The sequence below is a fragment of the Leopardus geoffroyi genome, chromosome E2, assembly GCF_018350155.1.
Source record: "Leopardus geoffroyi isolate Oge1 chromosome E2, O.geoffroyi_Oge1_pat1.0, whole genome shotgun sequence".
NCBI lineage: Eukaryota > Metazoa > Chordata > Mammalia > Carnivora > Felidae > Leopardus > Leopardus geoffroyi.
The window spans coordinates 28,165,975-28,185,098 of NC_059335.1; the positions used below are offsets into that span (position 1 = coordinate 28,165,975).

General features: G+C 40.7%; 1 protein-coding gene across 9 annotated transcripts in view; it reads left to right on the top strand.

Moving 5' to 3' along the window:
* Positions 1–19,124, top strand: part of HEATR3 (HEAT repeat containing 3) — a 69,219-nt gene that overhangs the window by 12,940 nt on the left and 37,155 nt on the right. For 7 of the 9 annotated variants that reach the window (XM_045442693.1, XM_045442692.1, XM_045442695.1 and 4 more), the window contains 6 exons: positions 2,682–2,772; positions 2,880–3,037; positions 3,305–3,387; positions 4,294–4,430; positions 10,896–10,984; positions 17,750–17,893. In XM_045442693.1, the coding sequence (XP_045298649.1) occupies positions 2,682–2,772; positions 2,880–3,037; positions 3,305–3,387; positions 4,294–4,430; positions 10,896–10,984; positions 17,750–17,893 (702 nt within the window). The remainder of the gene's footprint in view (positions 1–2,681; positions 2,773–2,879; positions 3,038–3,304; positions 3,388–4,293; positions 4,431–10,895; positions 10,985–17,749; positions 17,894–19,124) is intronic. The other 2 variants (XM_045442696.1, XM_045442689.1) reach the window with 1 other exon arrangement.

Consider the following 19,124-nt stretch of genomic DNA (forward strand, 5'->3'; position numbering starts at 1 on the left):
GGTATAGCCGTGTGCCTTATCCTCGCAAAGGGGTATTTATAAAGAACCCTAGGAACATTTTTCTGTTCAGTTGTCACGGGAAGGGTCAGTCCTGGATCTGGGACATACGTGGCTTCCATCTGGGGAAAGTGACAGATCAGGGCTTGGAGGCTCTTATGCAGCCGTGGTATTGCGCTGACCTTATCCCAGCTGGTGCACACAGACCACGTTTTACCACAACAAATGCCCGTCAGCAGAAGCCGAGATTACAGGTGGGCTGTCAGGGAACCCTGAAATACCTGAAACCCCTCCCGGGGAGCGGGAGAACAGCATCCTGGAGTTCTGCATCCTCAGCCTTGCTTCCAAGGGACTCCTAGGGGGAGAAGGTGGGGACTGAGATCCATGTCTACCGAGACGAAAGTGCCATGGTGTAAAAAATGTTGATATTTAACTGTTATTTAGGCACTTACTCTCCCAGCTATTATTTAAAAATAGAACATTGGTGCTTATAAAATGCAGTGTTTTCTCATAACAAAACTTGTTTTTTAAAGTCTATTAACATAACCGAGTAGACAGGATGGTTAACACGCTGGTCAGCCAGCCAGTGTTTAAGTGCCGGTGGCTGATGTGGGAGTCCTTCGGGATCAAAACCTTTAATCACATCATTTAACTTAAGAAGGTATGGCCACAAATATGTAGAGAAGGAACCAGCCCAAGTTGTTGTTTTAGCATAGGCAGAAATAGCGGAGTCCCTCGCCCAGCTTCCACAGTTATCAGTGATCAAATCATAGTCTGTTTTATTTCATCTATTTCCCCACCTTCTCTCCCATCTCAGTGCTGAACATTTTGAAGCAAATCTCAGATGTCATAACATTTCATCTAGATTGGCTCTTTATGTTAGTTTGATGACAGTAAGAAGCAGGGAACTGTTCTGAGCAAGAGAATTACATAAAGAAGTAGAACTTAATTTCAGGATTCTTCTGAGTCAGATCTTCATACATCTCAAGGGAATGGGAGCTCAGCAACAACATATCTTACTTAACTTTGAGTCTACTCTAATAAATGTTTACTTGAACATCATATGCACAGCAGATAGGAATAATTTTTATGTACATTCTTGCCAGTGATAAAAGGAATACAAATGGAGGGATTCCTAAGCTACATGTTTTAAATTAACACATTGCTTTTAAAATAATTATTAATAAATGTATTATCTTTTATTATTTTAAATTTATTACTATTTTGTTTTTGTTGTAGATACTTAATTTTTTTTTTATTTTCAGAGAGAGAGCACAAGTTGGGGAGAGGGGCAGAGAGAGAGGGAGACAGAATCCCAAGCAGGCTCTGCATCATCAGTCTGATGCGGGGTCTCAAACCCATGAACCGTGAGGTCATGACCTGAGCCAAAGCTATGAGTTGGATGTCTAACTGACTGGGTCACCCACGTGCCCCAGATTTCACTTTAAGGAACCTCTGCATCCAGTGTGGGGCTTGAGCTTACAACCCTGAGATCAAGAGCTGTATGCCGTACCGACTGTGCTGGCCAGACACCCCTATTTATTATTCTTTAATAATAATTTTGAACATTGGTTGGCTCAGTCAGAGGAGCATGTGACTCTTGATCTCGGGGTTGTGGGTTTGAGCCCCACATCAGGTGTAAAGATTACATAAATAAAACTTTAAAAAAATAAAAATAAATAATTTTGAACATGGTTCAAAATTACAGTCAAATCACTGTACAAGAAGTTGGTGGAAGATTGTAAATCAGTATGAACCTTTTTGAAGGGAAAATAGGAACATGTCACAGGATCTGTAGATGTCCCTTTTGACCCAGTAAATCTGAGGAAATGTCATATCCCAGTAACCTGTAATATTCCAAATTAGTGGAATGCTTAATAAATGATAGTGTATCTGTTAAATAGAATACTGTAGAGGCATTGAGAAGGCAGTTAGAAACCTGTTGAAATTGGGAAGCATTCAGACAATGAAATACACGTTATTTTTAGCTTACGCACTCCTCTGGAATATCAGTGTAGCTATTTCACTTTTCATAGGTAACTTGAGAATTAAGGTCATGTAAATTTATACAGCCCATTTTAAGAATAGTAATTGATAAGTTCATGTTAATTATTTCCAGAGGAAAAAAGTTCTCCCCTTTTTTCAGTCTTAAAGAAATGCTTTATTGCGGTCTTCAAAGAAAGCCAGGAGGCAAGCCTGTCTGCGTATACGGGCTTGTTAGTAATTCTTGTTAATGCAGTCTTTTCCAAGAGGACATGTAAGCATCTAAAAGCAGGTTTGTTGTGGATAAGTGCCTGGTCTCTGAAATGAGCTCTTGTTTTAATCTTAGTGGGCTGAGCTCCTTCTTAACACATTAGATTAAGTTTCAGGGTGAATTCAGTTCAGAATTCCTGAATATTTACCTCTTCTCTGCAGCTAACTAAGCAACACTTAGAGAACAGCCATCCGGAGAGATGGAAGCACAGTTATCAGTGGCCTGCTGCACAGTGCCAAGAGGAATCATAATGCTTATTTGTACTTGAGCACGTTAGGACTTTTCTTCTGGCTGCCCCATCCCCCAAGCGCTCTAGTCCAAGGGTAGAAATCATGTAGTAGGCTTTAACTAAGGACATCCACGTGAAAATATTTTCCCAAACATTGAGAATTGGTTGGTTGATTTTTTTTTTTTTTTTTTTTTTTTAAAGCCCACTGACAAGGAACTGAGAGAGGCCATAGCATTGTTGACAGCTCAGCAGACTGCTCTGGAAATTATCGTCAACATGTGCTGCAATGAAGGTTTGTCACCAGTTTACACTGAGACATTCTCCCCCTGGACTGAAAGGGCAGCTTCCATGAGGATTTTCTTAAATATTCCAATTATGTGTGGTTCACACTCTTCCCAGATCCCTCCGACGATGAGTGGGAAGAGCTTTCTAGCAGCGATGAGAGTGATGCATTTATGGAGAATTCCTTCAGCGAGTGTGGTGGCCAGTTGCTCTCTCCCCTCTGCCTCTCCCATGAGGTTCACACCGCTTTCACCAACTACCTCATCCCAAAGAAGGTAGTCTGTTTTAAGTCTAGCCTCATTCTGGAGCATGGGGAGGGCTAGCTATTCACTGTGTATGGGAAAGAGGTTTGCTCACACTGTAGGTAACTGGCAGGAAGCAAGCTAAGACTAACGGTACCGGGAGTACGAGGAATAGTAAGTAGGTCCTCACCACGTCTGACCATTTCACGTAGAGGTAACATGTTGGGATTTGAAAAAGGGATCTTGTGTAAAATGACACTACTCTTTAACCTTTGCTTTACTGCCTTCTTTTAAATCTAGATTTTTGAGAAAACTGCCTTTCCAAACAGCATTGCAGTTGACCTATGTTCTAGAAGTCCCACTTGGAAATCTTTGGTTAGAAAGTAAGAACTTTTCTATTTTCAAAACTATTTGTTATTATGTGATTATGTGAAACGATGGGCCTTTAAATAGAAGATGCTGACTCCCCCCAGATTCAAGAGTTCTATTCTTATGTGTATTCCCTAGAAAAAGGGGTGCATATGTGCACTAAGCCACGAGAATGTACATGGCAGTGTGGTTCATAGTTGCCCCAACCTGCCAACAACCTCAGTGTCCATCAGCAGCAGAATGGATAAATAAATTTTGACATAATCATGCAGCAGAATATGTACAGCACTAAAAAAAAAAATAAAAAATAAGCCGATCTGGAACACTGAGCAAGAAGGCAAGGCACAAAAGAATAATCACACTGTGATTCCACTTTTACAAAGTTCAAAACCTGGTAACACTTAACTGTTTTGTCTCAGGAGACATACGTAGGTGGTAAACCTATAAAGAAGAGCAAGGAAATGTTTACCATAAAAGTCTGGATAGTGGTGACCTTTAGGGGTCAAAGAGGTGGGGCGTGATAAGGAAGGGGTAGATGGGCTGTGGGGGTGCTGGCGGTGTTTATTATCTGGGTGCGCAGTGTTTGCTTTATAAAATATGAATAAACTATTAAACTCTATATATGTGTTGAGCACTTTACGTATGTCATATTTCACAATTAAAAATAGTTCAGATGCTGCTGTGCATAAAAATTTTTCTAAAGCAGATTCCCTGTGACTCATAAGTGAGTAATTGTGCCACGAGCCCTGAGTGCTCAAGCAATTTGATTAGGTAGATAAACAGTTCACCTTAAGATTCTTTGTTAATAGCCATATACCTTCTGCTGGCAGATATTCCCAGCCAGAGCCTGAAGCTTAGGTGGAAAGTTAATACTGGATTCTGTTGGATAACAGACCGCATTGTTTTCGCTTCCTTTCCAGGATGAACACTATTCAGTGCAGAGCCCTCGTGTGTCTCCAGAGTCTCGTATCCCTCCTGGATGTGGACCATCTGGGGGGAGCCGCAGCTCTTCAGACACTTGCACAACATCTGTCACAGCTGCTTTTTTCGCAGCCAGGTAAATATTTAGGCCTCATTGCAAAAGACTGTTTGGATCAAGCAGAATTTTGAAGGGCCAGGAACTTGGACTTTGGCATTGTACTGTGTTTGTCATCCAACCTGAAGAAACCTTTCCCAAGCACTAAGAGTCATATTTATAGTTGCCAGAGGTATAGGGTCCAGCCCATATGCTGGTCTATGGGTTGTATTTGTTTTATTATTAAGATTTCTTGCATCCAGTTATGTCAGGCCAATAAGGGTGAATCACAAATATCGTAAATATTAAGCCCCATTAAGATATTCAGGTAATTCTCTAGTCTTTCTTTTTCTTTCTTTTTTTTAAGCATTCTTTTTTTTTCTTTTTTAGATTTTTTTTCTTTTTTTATTTTTATTTGAGAGAGAAAGAGCAAGAGGGAGAGAGGGGCAGGGAGAGAGAGAGAGCGAGAGTGACCCAAGCAGGTCCATATTGTCTGCGCAGAGCCCGACCCAGGGCTTGATCCCACAATCCTGGGATCATGACCTGAGCCAAAATCAGGAGTCGGACGCTTAACTGACTGAGCCACCTGGCCACCCTATTTAGTCTTTATTTTTCTTCATTTTTCTTCTTAAACATAAAATCACTGATTTATATTTGATTGGGTAATCTATACATGTATCACAGAATTCACAAGTTACTACAGGACATAAAGCAGAGAGCCTCCCTCCTTTTCCTCACACCACCCAGTTCCTCTCCCAGAGTCCATCACTGTTACCAGTTTCTTGTGTGTTCTTCCAGAGAAATTCTCAATATCAAATATGTATATGATTTGAAAAAAAAGTATATACATGTGTTCTTAAGGCAAATGGTAGACTACCAGATACACAATACTGTACCCTGCTTTTTTCTAACACATTTCTATTTTCAAACACCTTTGCATGGTAAGAGGTATTACCAAGGTCTCTAATATGGATCAATTTCATTTGTACATAGAGACCTAGGGAGATGCCATATGTAGTTAACTATTTTTTCTAAGTGACCTAGCTGTATAAGGGTTAATGCATGTTCTTCTAACAGATTTTCATAGTTTGTGGTAGTAAAATCTCATTTGACTTGGTCACATGACACTATAGCAGCTCAAGCCAAACAAACAATGAGAGACTGAGAGGGAGGGAAAAATAGTACTTTATGTAGCAAAGGAAAATTCTCCACATTGCCCTACTTAACATGTATGTCTGCAGTGAGAGTAATTTGGGAGATAAGAATCTGCTGCTCTCAGATCCTCAATTTCAGAGTGTCTTTAGGGAGTTTTTGAAGGTAAACTTGAAGATATATAATATTTGCTTTCTGTACTAACCTTAGAATTTAACCACCAAATAAGATGTAACCTTGCTGTGTTACCATTGGTGTATTACTCACAAATCTCATTGTAAAGTATTTACTTGACGTATCTCTCCTCTTCTTAGACACATCTTTAAGTCAAGAGCTGAAACTCTTAGGGGCACCAGGCTGGCTCAGAGGAGCACGTGTCTCTTGATTTGGGGTCATGAGTTTGAGCCCCATGTTGGGGGTAGAGATCACTTATATAAATAAGACTTCAAAAAAAAAAGTTGAAACTCTTAAAAGATCAAAACATGGTCGATTTTGACTAAATGCAAGGGTCTGTATAAACATTCATTCGAGAGTTGCTCCCCAGTTCTTTGTTTTAAAGATTTTTAAATTATCATTATTTTTAAATATTTTATTTTTAAGTAATCTCTCCACCCAACATAGGGCTCAAACTCAACCCCGAGATAAGAGTCATTTGCAACTCTGATTGAGCCAGCCAGGCACCCAATTCCCAGTTCTTTTAGACATCTATTTTGCACTCCATCAAGTTAATACGAGGTGCTGTGGTTTTAATAGTGCATGTTTCAGAAGTTCTACGTCATTTTTAAAAATTGAGTAAATGTTCAGAAACCCGTATATAGTTATTCTGTCTCTCCTGACCTTCCAACATTTGTTAGTCAGCAGATGTAATTTTCCAGTGATCTCAGGCTGTGCATTCTTTCACCGGTGCGATCATGTGAAAACTGTGCCCAGCCACACCTAACACATGATATGGACAGGACTGGGCAAGCTCTGGCTACAGAAGTGACTTGTCAGCGTGAGGTGGCCAGATAACTGTAGCTTTTTTTTTTTTTCCCCCAATGTTTGTTTATTTTTGAGAGACAGACACTGAAAATCCTGAGCAGGCTCCATGCTGTCAGTGCAGAGCCTAATGTGGGGCTCGAACTCACGAGCCGTGAGAGTCATGACCTGAGCCAAAATCAGGAGTGGGAAGCCTAACCAAATGAGCCACCCAGGCGCCCCCGCTGTAGCTTTGTGTTTGTCTCCCAGTCTTATGAACCAGGCGGAGATTTGGATGGTGTTGGAGGGGGTGGTCACTGGAGAGGGGGATATTTTATCTGACTTTTGCTGACATTGTGGCTCCTGTCAGCCCAGCTGAATGTCCCATGGTAGGGGAGGGAGGGGGCTACTGTTGCTCAGGCCCTGTCCCATCCACCCATTCACATGGGTGCCCTGTGGGGAGCCGGGCCAAATGGGATTGTGCACAGCCATGCTCCCAGGGGAGCATGACCTATCCAAGCCTATCACTGCTTCTAATACCTGCCTAACCGGAGGGGATCCTATCTGCCTCACTGGCAGAACAAACTGTCATGTCTTGCCTCTGAGCCATTTTTTCAGTGGGAGTCCAGTCAAGGTACTGGAAGCCCCATCTCCAACTAGCAGAAAGAGTTTGTTTCACTTGAGTAAGTGCACATATGCTGTGCCTCTGCTGTGCAGAAAACAGGTATGCTTCTCCCAGTTCAGCTGGCTATTTGTGGTCCCTGATGCTTGCACATTTATTACCTGGAAGATCACAGGAAAATGAGACTAAGTTCAGCCTTGGAAAAATAATGGAAAGTTTCTGAACTGTAGGAAACTAGAATTAAACGCTTTAAGTAAATTCCTTAAATTTTTGATAAAGGATAATTGCTTATATTTAGAGATGGTATTCTAAAATTCCTTTTAAACAGAGATTTATTAAGTTACATAACCTTGTGGGATTTAGGTGGGTGGTTTGAACTGTTACTGGAGAATTTTGTGGAGGATGGGGCTAAATGTCTCTAACTTCTTGTGTTATTATCTCTGAACATTAAATATATGAGGATCATACAACTCTGCCTAACTTATTTTACTTTTTTAAAAATTTTAAATGTTTTTACTTATTTTTGAGAGAGAGAGAGTGCAAGCGGGGGAAGGGCAGAGAGAGAGGGAGACACAGAATCCAAAGCAGGTCTCAAGCTCTGAGCTGTCAGTACAGAGCCTGATGTGGGGCTTGAACTCATGAACCGCAAGATTGTGACCTGGGCCGAAGTCACTCACTCAACTGACTGAGTCACCCAGGCGCCCTTAACTTACTTTACTTTTAATGCTGAACTACGGTTCTGGGGGGTGCCTGGGTGGCTTAGTCAGTTAAACGTCCAACTTCAGCTCTGGTCATGATTTCACGGTTCATGAGTTCGAGCCCCACGTGAGGCTGTGTGCTGACAGCACAGGGCCTGCTTGAGATTCTCTCTGCCTCTCTTTCTGCCCCTCCCCCACACTCTCTCAAATAAACTTTCAAGGAAGGAAGACAGGGAGGGAGGGAAAGAAGGAAATTGAAAATCAGTCTGAACAGCTCACCTAAATAAAATTTGCTGCTTAATTACTTGTGAGTTGATTATTTACATGCATTAAGATGTGCTACAAATTCTTACATGCCGAACAAAGTTGAGGGGAAAGACATTTTAGTCACCTCTTTTGTTTAACTTCTATTGACCTTTACTTAATTTCTTCAACAATACCGTATGTGTTGACCTTTTACTGGGAATTTCTCAGAAAGGCAGGGTAGTTTGAAATTCCTTTCTCAAAATGGATAAATGACCAGAAATGTGAATTAAATAAAAGTCATCCAAATAATAATCCTTAATTTAGGGAAAGTATAAATTGCACATAATGTAAAATAGTAGTGTGGTTTAGATTAATGTTTTGAATCTAAAGTAGTGGTTATTTTTCTTAGAATGGAAGATAGAAAAAAATTGTTTCTGAGTGTGTTCTAGTTTGTATTGAGTTATTTCTTCATGATGTTGTTTAATTGTTTTATGTGCAGTTCATGAGTGTCTAGGGCTACACTTAATAGCTGTAATCAAATATAAATATAACTTACTTTTCAGAGCCAGTATGGTGACTTTTTGAATTTTATTAGTAACGACCTTACACTGATTTTTGAGTGCCTTTTAGGTGCTAGGCTGTATGAGCGAGGCATTATTACCCCACCCTCCTGATAAGGAAGCTGAGATTTAGAGAGGTTGAGGAACTCCTTCTGGGGCATTCATTTCTTTAGCTATATTTATTGAACGCTTTATGCCATGTTCCACTCTCCAGGTCTGAGGGATCCAGGCGTGGATGAGATAAGCAAGACCACTGTGCTCACAGAACTTACAATCTCAGAGATTTAATATAATTTTATCTAGGAAGAAAAAATGACAGCATAATTGGTTCAGGTGCCGTACTAGATGGGTTTACGTTGAAAGGCCTCTCCGAGGAGGTAACATTTGACCAGAGGCCAACATGAGAGGTCATATAAAGTCAAAGGCAGGATTCCATCCCAGGTCTGTCTGATCCTAAAGCTTAGTGTATGTTCTGTGAAACTTACAGGAACTCCCTACTTCAGTACGTAACATATATCTGAAAAGGATGGTCAAAAAAGTAAAATACGCAGATTTGATTCAAATCTGTGCAGAAGCTGGCACGTTCTCATGCAGAAGGTCCAGAAAAGGGCATTGGAACCTTTCTAGGGCCCCAGGCAGCAGGAGGCAGAAAGCCAAGGTATCTGTTACCATATAGCAAAGCACCCCAAAACTTTGTGGCTTAAAACAATACTCATGAGTTTTTCTCAGGGTTTCTATAGGTCAGAGATGGTTTGTCTCTACTCCACAATGTCTAGGCCAGGGGTTCTCAACTAGGGGCAATTTTTCCCCACAGGGAACATTTGGCAATGTCTGGAGGTATTTTTTGTTCTTATAACTTGGGGGTTGCTGCTGTTATCTAGAGGGGAGAAGCCAGGGATGCTGCTCTTATACCCTACAGTGTAGAAGGGACCCCAAAGAATTGTTTGGTCCAAAATGTCCATGGCGCTAGGGTTGAGAAACTCTAGGGTTTCTGCCAGAAAACTGGAAGGCAGAACTTCTGAAGTCTTGTTCACTCACACGTTGATAGTTGGCTCAGGGGCTGTCAGCCGGAACACCCATAGGTGACCTCTTCATATGACCTAGGCTTCCTTATAACATGGTGGCTGGGTTCCAAGGGTAAGAGTTGAAAGAGAAAAAAGAGCAAACACATGTGAGTCAGGTGCAAGCCGTGGTGCCTTTTACGACCTAGCCTGTCGTGTTCATGTGTCCTGTTGCTTATAGAAGTCACAAAGTCCCCCCCAGATTCAAGGGGAGGGGAAATAGATTTTACATCTTTATGGGATGTGGCAAGGCTTGGGAAGATCATGCAGAAATGGAAGTACCATTGTGGCTATTTAATATATAATCTACCACAGCAGGGGCTCCTGGGTGGCTTAGTCGGTTGAGCGTCCGACTTCAGCTCAGGTCATGATCTTGCGGTTTGTGAGTTCGAGCCCCGCGTCAGGCTCTGTGCTGACAGCTCAGAGCCTGGAGCCTGCTTCGGATTCTGTGTCTCCTCTCTCTGTCCCTCCCCCATTTGTGCTCTGTCTCTCTCTCTCTCAAAAATAAATAAATGTAAAAAAAAAAAAAATGTATAATCTACCACAGCAAATCCATCACTTTCCCTTCCCACCTAAGGCGTTAGAGAGCTAGCCTGCCTGGGTGACCCACACCCTTCTGTATAACTGTAAACATAATTGTTTGTTGCTGTTGTTCCATTTGTCCTGTGTCGGAAGAAGGGACAGTAAGAAAAGAGTAAAAGTGAGCAGGAATGGGAAGGGGAAGTTGGGTTAGTCAAAACCATAGAAACCATTGAAGCCATGGAGGTGTAGTGGCCTAGCCCTGTGCAAACAACAGTTGTTGACTACGTAGTGGACTTAGGTTGGTGAGGAAGTACTCTGATTTGGGAGACATCTCCATGCTAGTTCTGCCTAGCACCGTGATGGCAACCTGTGAAAGGCTGAATTCCATCTACGAAAGCTAGCTCAGGCTTAGCACGTGCTAAAGAAGGAGATCAAATGAAAATCCAGTGTCTGGAAGGTAAGGACTATCTGTAGAATTCTCCCTTGTTATGATTATTTCAATTGTGGACGTCTTTTCAAACTCAAGTATGTAGCTCACAAGGAACTGTGGAAATTTGGGCTCAATATCAAAAGTGTTAATTATAATAGCCTATATTAGGATTTAACATGCGGTGTTTTGATTGTTTCTTTTCCTACAAAGTAACTTGTCTTAGAGAAAGACAAATGTGTATTTCACTTTTGTGTTTTAGATTTTGCTAAGCATGTTGACTTTCTAGAAGCCATAAGTAGTGCCTTGAGGGCCCTTTTGCAAACAATGGCCTCCAAGAACATTTCTCAGGTAAGATTCTTAAAAATTTTTATATGAAACCAAAAAAGATTCTGCATTATGGAGGCCAAGTTAATAACTTTTTTTTTTTTTAAGTATTTATTTGGGGGGGGGGGGGGTCGCCTAGGTGGCTCAGTTGGTTAAGCGTCTGACTTCGGCTCAGCTCATGATCTCACGGTTCATGAGTTCGAGCTCCATGTCGGGCTTTCTGCTGTCAGTGCAGAGCCCACTTTGGATCCTCTATCCCTCTCTCTCTGCCCCTTCCCCACTTGCACACACTCTTTCTCTCAAAAATAAAAATAAACATTAAAAAAACATATTAAAAGTATTTGTTTGAAGAGTAATGTATGATCCTTGTAAAGAGAAATCATATGTGCTTAAAATAAAAAGTAAAATATTTTCCTTCTTCCCGCCAGTGCCACCAACACACACAATCTTTTTTATCGATGTAACTTGGTTGACGTACAGGTCACAAATACGTTCTCTGAAAGCCATCAGTCTTCTGTAACAGTTTACAGGAATTTTCAAGCATGCCTCCTGACTCTCCACAGTGATCCACAGGCATCTCTGTGATAGGTGCTTTCTCACTTTTATTTTTTGCTTTTTATTAAGGAAATTTTCAAACATCTCTAAAAGCAAAGATAATAGTATCACCAACCACAGGTGTCACTGAGTTGGCAACATCCTGGCCTTCTTGTTCTCTTTATCTCCCTTACGCTTTGTGTTTGTTACCTGGACTGCTTTAAAGCAAATTGTGTTTATTTCACCCATAAGTATTTTATTATGTGCTTCATTACATGTCTGTGACAGAAAATGGACTTTTAAAAAACATGACCACAGTACCATTACCCCCAAATTAACAGACATTGCTTTATCATCATTTGATGTATGCAGTCTGAGTTCAGTGTTTTCTGATTGCCATGAAAATGTCTTTTTCAGTTGCTTTTGTTTAGATCAGAACCCAAACAAGATCCACACATTGCTTTTGGTTGATACTTCTGTTTCAATTTTTTTTTAACGGCTTTAGTGAGATTTTATTTATTTATTTATTTATTTTCAATGTTTATTTTGGGGACAGAGAGAGACAGAGCATGAACGGGGGAGGGGCAGAGAGAGAGGGAGACACAGAATCGGAAACAAGCTCCAGGCTCTGAGCCGTCAGCCCAGAGCCTGACGCGGGGCTCGAACTCACAGATCGCGAGATCGTGACCTGGCTGAAGTCAGACGCTTAACCGACTGCGCCACCCAGGCGCCCCGGCTTTAGTGAGATTTAATTCACATACCATACGATTCACCCATTTGAAGTGTACCATTCAGTGGTTTTTAGTATATTCACAGGTTCTTAAATCTCTTAATTTAAAACATTTCCCCTACCAACCCCTCTCTCCCTTTTCTATTTATTTATTGAAGAACCTGTTATTTGTCTTGAAGAATTTTTCTCATTCTGAGATTTGGCTGGTTGCTAACAATGGTAATGTTAATGTGTCCCTCTGTGGTCCATATATCCTAGGAAGCTAGGTCTAGAGCCTTAATTAGATTTGGGATCAAATTTTTTGGCAAGAATAATTCATAGTGTTGTCTGTATTTTCTACTTTCCTATCACAAATTATGTATTTTCATAAATAGTGATGTTAAGATTAATCAGTGGATTCCTTAGTGGTTGTAGCCAGCAGGGATTACTGTTGTCTAGATCCATTATTTTATCAGTGGTTGCAAAATGGACACATTCTAATCTTGTCATTTTTTTTACATTTCTTAGCTGTGATTCTACTATAGAGAAAAACTTTCTGTCTCTTCAGTTATTTGGTAACTTTGAAATAAAGTCCATACCAGAAAGATGGGATAAGTGTATATGATTCTGCACCCCTACACTTTTCTCCAGAATAATATGTTAGTGCCCTCAGCAATCTCAGAAAGTGATCAGTGAGGTGTTTTTTTGTTTTGTTTTTAAATTTTTTTACATTTATTTATTTTTGAGAGAGAGACAGAGAGACAGAGCACAAGTGGGGGAGGGCAGGGAGAGAGGGAGACAGAATCCAAAGCAGTCTCCAAGCTTTCAGCTGTCAGCACAGAGCCCGATGCGGGGCTTGAACTCAAAAACTGTGAGATCATGACCTGAGCCGAAGTCGGACGCTTAACCGACTGAGCCACCCAGGCGCCCCCAGTGAGTTTTTTTAAATATCATTATGAACTCGTGGTTTTTAATAGATTTGTATTTCATTCCAGTATAAGCTTTTTTTCTTTGATGCAGAAACTGTCCCATCTGTTGGGACACTTGAGTGGCTTAGTCGATTAAGTGTCTGATTATTGATTTCGAGTCAGGTCATGATCCCAGGGTCATGGGATTAAGCCCCATGTGCTGAGTGTGAAGCCTGCTTAGGATTCTGTCTCCTTCTGTCCCTCTTGCTCGCCCACACACACACACACACACTCTCTCTCTCTCTCTCTCTAAAAAAAAAAGAAAGAAAAGAAAAGAAATGATCCCATCTGTCGGTAGTAGAAGTCTCTTCTCTGTGGCTCCTGAGCCCACTAGATTCGAGAGCTTCTTGGGTACAAGCAGCTGTCCCAGACTCATCTTGTACTTTTCCTGCTTGAAACCTGGAGTCATTTTCCCCAGCAGCCCTAATATCTTTAGTGGGAAATTAAGTTTTGGAATACTTGTGCTATGTTGTCTTTGCTTCTGGACTTTTTTAGTGGAAATAGCTAGGAAATAAGAATTTCACGGGAAGAGAAAAAATAAATCACAATGTCATGCTGATATTTCCAGTTTAAGTAAAAAGGCTAAAGTATTTTTACTTAACTTTTGATATATAATTGTATCTTTTTTGTACTGCAAATCTTGCTTCTTAGTGATGTTGAAATTATCTGCTTTATCCTACAGAATGTATTTAATAGTTTCAAGATAACAGTGCTGTTATTACTAACAGTAACACAACTGAATGTAGTTTAAGATTTCTTTGTGATTCTTCTTGTCCTTAGGAAAAATTCCTCCAAGACTGTACAAATTGCTGTGTTTTAAAGTTGCTTGAAAAAATTCTCTTTGTGGCTTGTTATAAAGTTAGTTTCAATTGTTTTAGCTTTCCTTTTTTTAAGAGTCCTTTTCTCATTTTGCTTTAATTTTTATTTTACACAGTTTCAGTAACAAAACTGAAACAGGTTGGAGCAGCTGGCTCAGTCGGTAGAGCATGAGACTCTTAATCTCAGGGTTGTGAGTTTGAGGCCCATGTTGGGCATGGAGCCTAGTTCAAAAAAAAACACACACACAAAAACTGAAGATATATTCAGAGGAAAATATATATACATACAATGGGATATTTTTCAGCTTTAAAAAGGAAGACAATTGTAATACTATCACCTAGGTGAACCTTGAAGACATTACATTAAGTGAAATAAACCAAACACAAAGGACAAATATTGTATGATTCCATTTATGAGGTACCTAGAACAGTTAAATTCATAAGGACAGAATGTAGAACAATGGCTGTCAGGGGTTAGGGGGAGGGAGAGAGTAGGGGCGTCCTGTTTAAGGGGATGGGGTTCTGGGGGTGGATGGGTGATGGCTGGTTGCACAACAGTGTGAAAGTACTTCCTGCCACTGAGCTGTACACTTCAAAGTGTATCCCTTTGGCCCTGTTCTTCCCTTTCTGGTAACCATCCATTTTGGTTTTTGATTTATCATTCTATCGTTCTTATTTTAAAAACATAAGCAAATATGTAGGCATTTGTATTTCAGCCCTTTCTTTAAAGTAGTGCTTCTGCCCCTTGCTGTTTTTCCCTCCTTTATTAATCATCATAGTACATAGGTATCTTTCTCATTTCTTTCTTTCTTTTTTTTTTTTTTTTTAATTCTTTTGAGAGAGAGATTGTGCGCAAGAGAGAGCATGTGTGCAAGTTGGGGAGGATTGGAGGGAGAGGGGGAGAGAGAATCCCAAGCAGGCTCTAGGCTGTCAGCACAGAGCTTGACACAGGGCTCGATCCCACAAACCATGAGACCATGACCTGAGCTGAAATCAAGAGTCAGATGCTTAACAATCTGAGCCACCCAGGCTCCCCTCTTACATCTTTTTTTGCAGCTTCATATTATTTACTCCGTCATGTAGGTGTTCCTTATTCATTCAACCTGTCTGCTATTGGTGGGTATTTTACTTTCCAGTCAGTCTTTGCTATTATAAATAGAACCGCAACAAATGACTTTTTTACAGATGTTATTTTGTGTTTTTGCCATTGAGTCTTGGGGATAGATGCCTGGAAGTGGGCTTGCTGGGTCAGAGAAGACATGAGTTCTAATTTCGCTAATTACTGCTGTAGTCCCCTCCTTAGACTTTGAGCCATCTTGAATCTCCACCAGCAGTGAGAGTGCCTATTTTGCTGTAGCCACACCAGCAGAGTACATTGTCAGAATGTTGGATTTTAACCAGTTTGATAGCTGAGAAGTTATATCTCATTCTAATTTGCATTTCTCTTCTTCTGGGGAGATTGGATGTCTCTTTATGTATTTTAAGGGCCTTTGGTTTTGTTTTGTTTTGTTTTTCTGTAACTGTTCCTGTGTTTTCTCAGTTTTGCTATTTTGGTGGTGGTCTTTTTCTTCTTCATATATAAGGCCAAATCTTAGGGCCTCACCCCCAGTTGACTTAAGCAGAAACTTTGGGGAGGGGCTCAGTGGTCTATATTTGAAGAAATTCTCCAGGTGATTGGCATGCACACTAAGTTTGGGTGCGCTATAGTAAGTGTGCTGTACCATCCTTGCTCCTTCCTTTCTAAAATCTTCCAGTTTTGATTGATATGTCATTAGACCATACCACCCACTTCTCTTGGTTATAGCCATCCATAGGGTGCCCAAGGCACCCTTTGTTCCTTAAAGATTCCTGCTGTTGGGCTTTATTACTCTTCAGTAGTCCTGTCATGATTCTAGGTGACTTCAGGATCCACATAGATGCTCCCCCAAGTGACCTGGCTTTGAAGTTCCTGGACCTCCCTTTCTCTGGCCATCTTGTCTTCCTTCCTACTTCTACTCCATGGCCACACCCTAGAGCAGTGCTTCCCACACTTTATCTTGGTCCACAGCATAGTGAGAATGTCTCTGGTGCTTTCTGTCAAATACAGTATGCGCTGTTGATCTTTAATATATAAACCTTAAATTATTTTTCTTTGTATATTTGAGAATTTTCTTTCAAGAACATAACTTTTGACCCTTAGTTTCTTTGAAATGGGAATGGTAATAATGGAGAGAGGATTAGAAGACCCTATACTTTAGGGCCTATAGAAATATAAAGTATTTTTATTGATTTTGCATGATCCTCAGCAGTAGCTTACTGGGTCAGTCTGATGTTTAAAGAGAATTACTCCCAGCTCATGCCCAGTTAATGTCTAGGCATTCATATATATTCAGGCCATAGATTTTCAGATTGGCTATGTATTGGGCATGAGCATGGAATTTGAGAACTAGAAGGACCCTGGCTCTCTAATGCTTTACAAAAAAAGGAAACCAGGGACTAGAGGTGCTGAATGACGGCACTAAGACTGGAGTGCGACTGTCCTGCTCCCCTGTCTAGTTCTCTACCTCGTGCACACTGGTTTGTGCACACTGGGCAACTTAACGTTTGTGAGTCGTGCTGGTAGTAAAGCAGCCTGCCTTCATCATTCATAGCAGCCTTGTTCTGGTTGTGAACAATCCTGTGGTTGGTGGGATTGTTTCCAGTAGAGTGTTTTCTAAGAAACCTGAGCCTATTAGCTATTTCCTTTAGATTTGGCAGAAGCAGTGCAGATGATTCAGGAATGAGCTTGTTTAGAATTGTTGAGTATCTTGGGGCACTTGGGTCAGTCAGTTGGGCGTTTTACTCTTCATTTCAGCTCAAGTCATGATGTCACAGTTTGTGAGGTCAGGACCCATGTCAGGCTCTGCACTGACAAGGCAGAGCCTGGTTGGGATTCTCTCTGGATTCTCTCTCTTCCCCTCCAACTCTCAAAATAAATAAATAAACATTAAAAAAACTGTTCAGTATTTTATATGTGTGTGTATATATACGTATGTGCATTTTTGTGTGCATTACTTAATCCTCTTAGCCCCTCTGCATGGTGATCACTGTCCCTGCATTACTCATGGAGAAATGGAGAACTTAGTGGGGTCAAGTTTCTTGCACAGGATTGCTAAGTGGTAAGGAGTAGAGCCAGGTTGTGAATTCAGGATGTCAGATTCCAAATCCAAAGCCCTTAGTTACCATGCTGGGCTGCTCCTCACAGGTGATAGCCTGGCAACATGATAATTCGAATTCTCTTGTGATACCTGCGTCCACATATGTGTTCAGATTATCTTAAAATGAAAATTATCACTACACGGCAGAAGCACTGTATAATTTCATGGTTTTTACAATCTCTAATAATTTATCATACCACACACATCTCAGGGTAAGTTCTTGCATAGATTCAGCCAATTTTTATTAAAACTACATGATTTTATTTACATTTTCAAAACGTTCTTATGATTAATGTTAAAAAGAAATTTGAATCTCTTTAGTCTGCGTACATCTGACCAAAAGTCTTCTTCAAATGAAACGAATAGGAAATGAAGCCCCTCTTACAGGCCTACAGCTATGGTAGATTGAGTAATAACAGTGACACGAACAGGCCTCATCTTAGTTCAAGAATACCAGCTGTATTTAGGAGCGATTAGAGTAAGTAATAACTTTTCTTAGTGACATTCCTGTCAGTCGTGTTGTGCGTACTATTGGAACTGGTCGAGTTTAACACCATAAATACTCTCTTCTTCCTTTTCAACAGTGCATGACTCCCGATCAGCTGATGACATTGTGCACAGCCGGCATTCATAGTAGTAATACAGGGGTGAGAGTAAACGTTGTTAGTATTTTAGGAATCACTGGCAGCGTCCTTGCCAAAGAAGATGGAACACTGGAAACTCTTAAGGTAAAACAATGTGCTTCTAATGTAAAATATTAAATCATTAGAAACAGGGTAATTGTTGGTGTGGGATTTTTTTTTTTTATTTTTCTGAGAGAGGGGGAGGGAGGGAAGGAGGGAACGTGAGTGAGCGAGGGATAGGCAAAGGGAGAGGGAGAGAGAATCCCAAGCAGGCTTCATGCCCAGTGCAGAGCCTGACGAGTGGCTCAATCTCAAGATGGTAAGATCATGACCTGAACCAAAGTCAAGAGTCAGACACTCAACCAACTAAGCCACTCAAGCACCCCAGTGTGGGATTTTTAAAAACTTCTGTGGCCATCATGAGAAGAAATCCTATCAAGAATTTGCTTACTAAAGTACATTATTAAAATATGCCCTTTGAATTTGGCTTGATCTGCCTACATGAATTAGATAGGTACTTGAAAAGTTGAGTTGCATTTTGCCATTTAGCTTTATTCCAGAGATACTTTTTCAAAAATGAACTTGTCTGCAGTGAAAGACGAGTTCAACATTGTCTCAGGTACCTCTGCTTTTGCTGTTACATAAAATATGAGCATGTTACATTCTCCTAGTGATGAAGGAACTGCTCGCCAGTTCTCTTAGCACGCCCGGCCAGCGTGCATTCTGAACAGTACCACAGTACTGTTCAGTAAAGTTTATCTTTATCAGTAAAGTTACCTTTCATTGTGGTAATAATTGCTGAAGTATTAATTACTAATTCATGGGTAGTAAACCATTTGTTAGGAAGTACTTAAGTTGCTAACAACTTTACAACAATGACTCATTTTTTTTAACGTTTATTTATTTTGAGAGAGAGAGACAAAGCATGAATGGGTGAGGAGCAGAGAGAAAGGGAAACACAGAATCCGAAGCAGTCTCCAGGTTCTGAGCTGTCAGCACAGAGCCTGACATGGGGCTTGGACTCACCAACCATGAGGTCATGACCTGAGCCGAAGTTGGACGTTCAACCAACTGAGCCACCCAGGCACCCCAACCATGACTCATTTTTAAGAACCTTATTTTGAAAAGATACCTGCACGTAACAAAACAGACAAGTAAAAAGAATATTAATGAAAAAACTCCTCTCCCTTTATAACTTTCCCCCAGTTTAACTGTAGAGAGGCAGCCACTGTTACCCCTTTCTTCTGTGTTATTCTAGATATATAGACACATAAACGAGAGAGAATGTAGCTGTGTGGTTGTGTGTGCGTACAGCCATGTGCATGTTTAATCACTT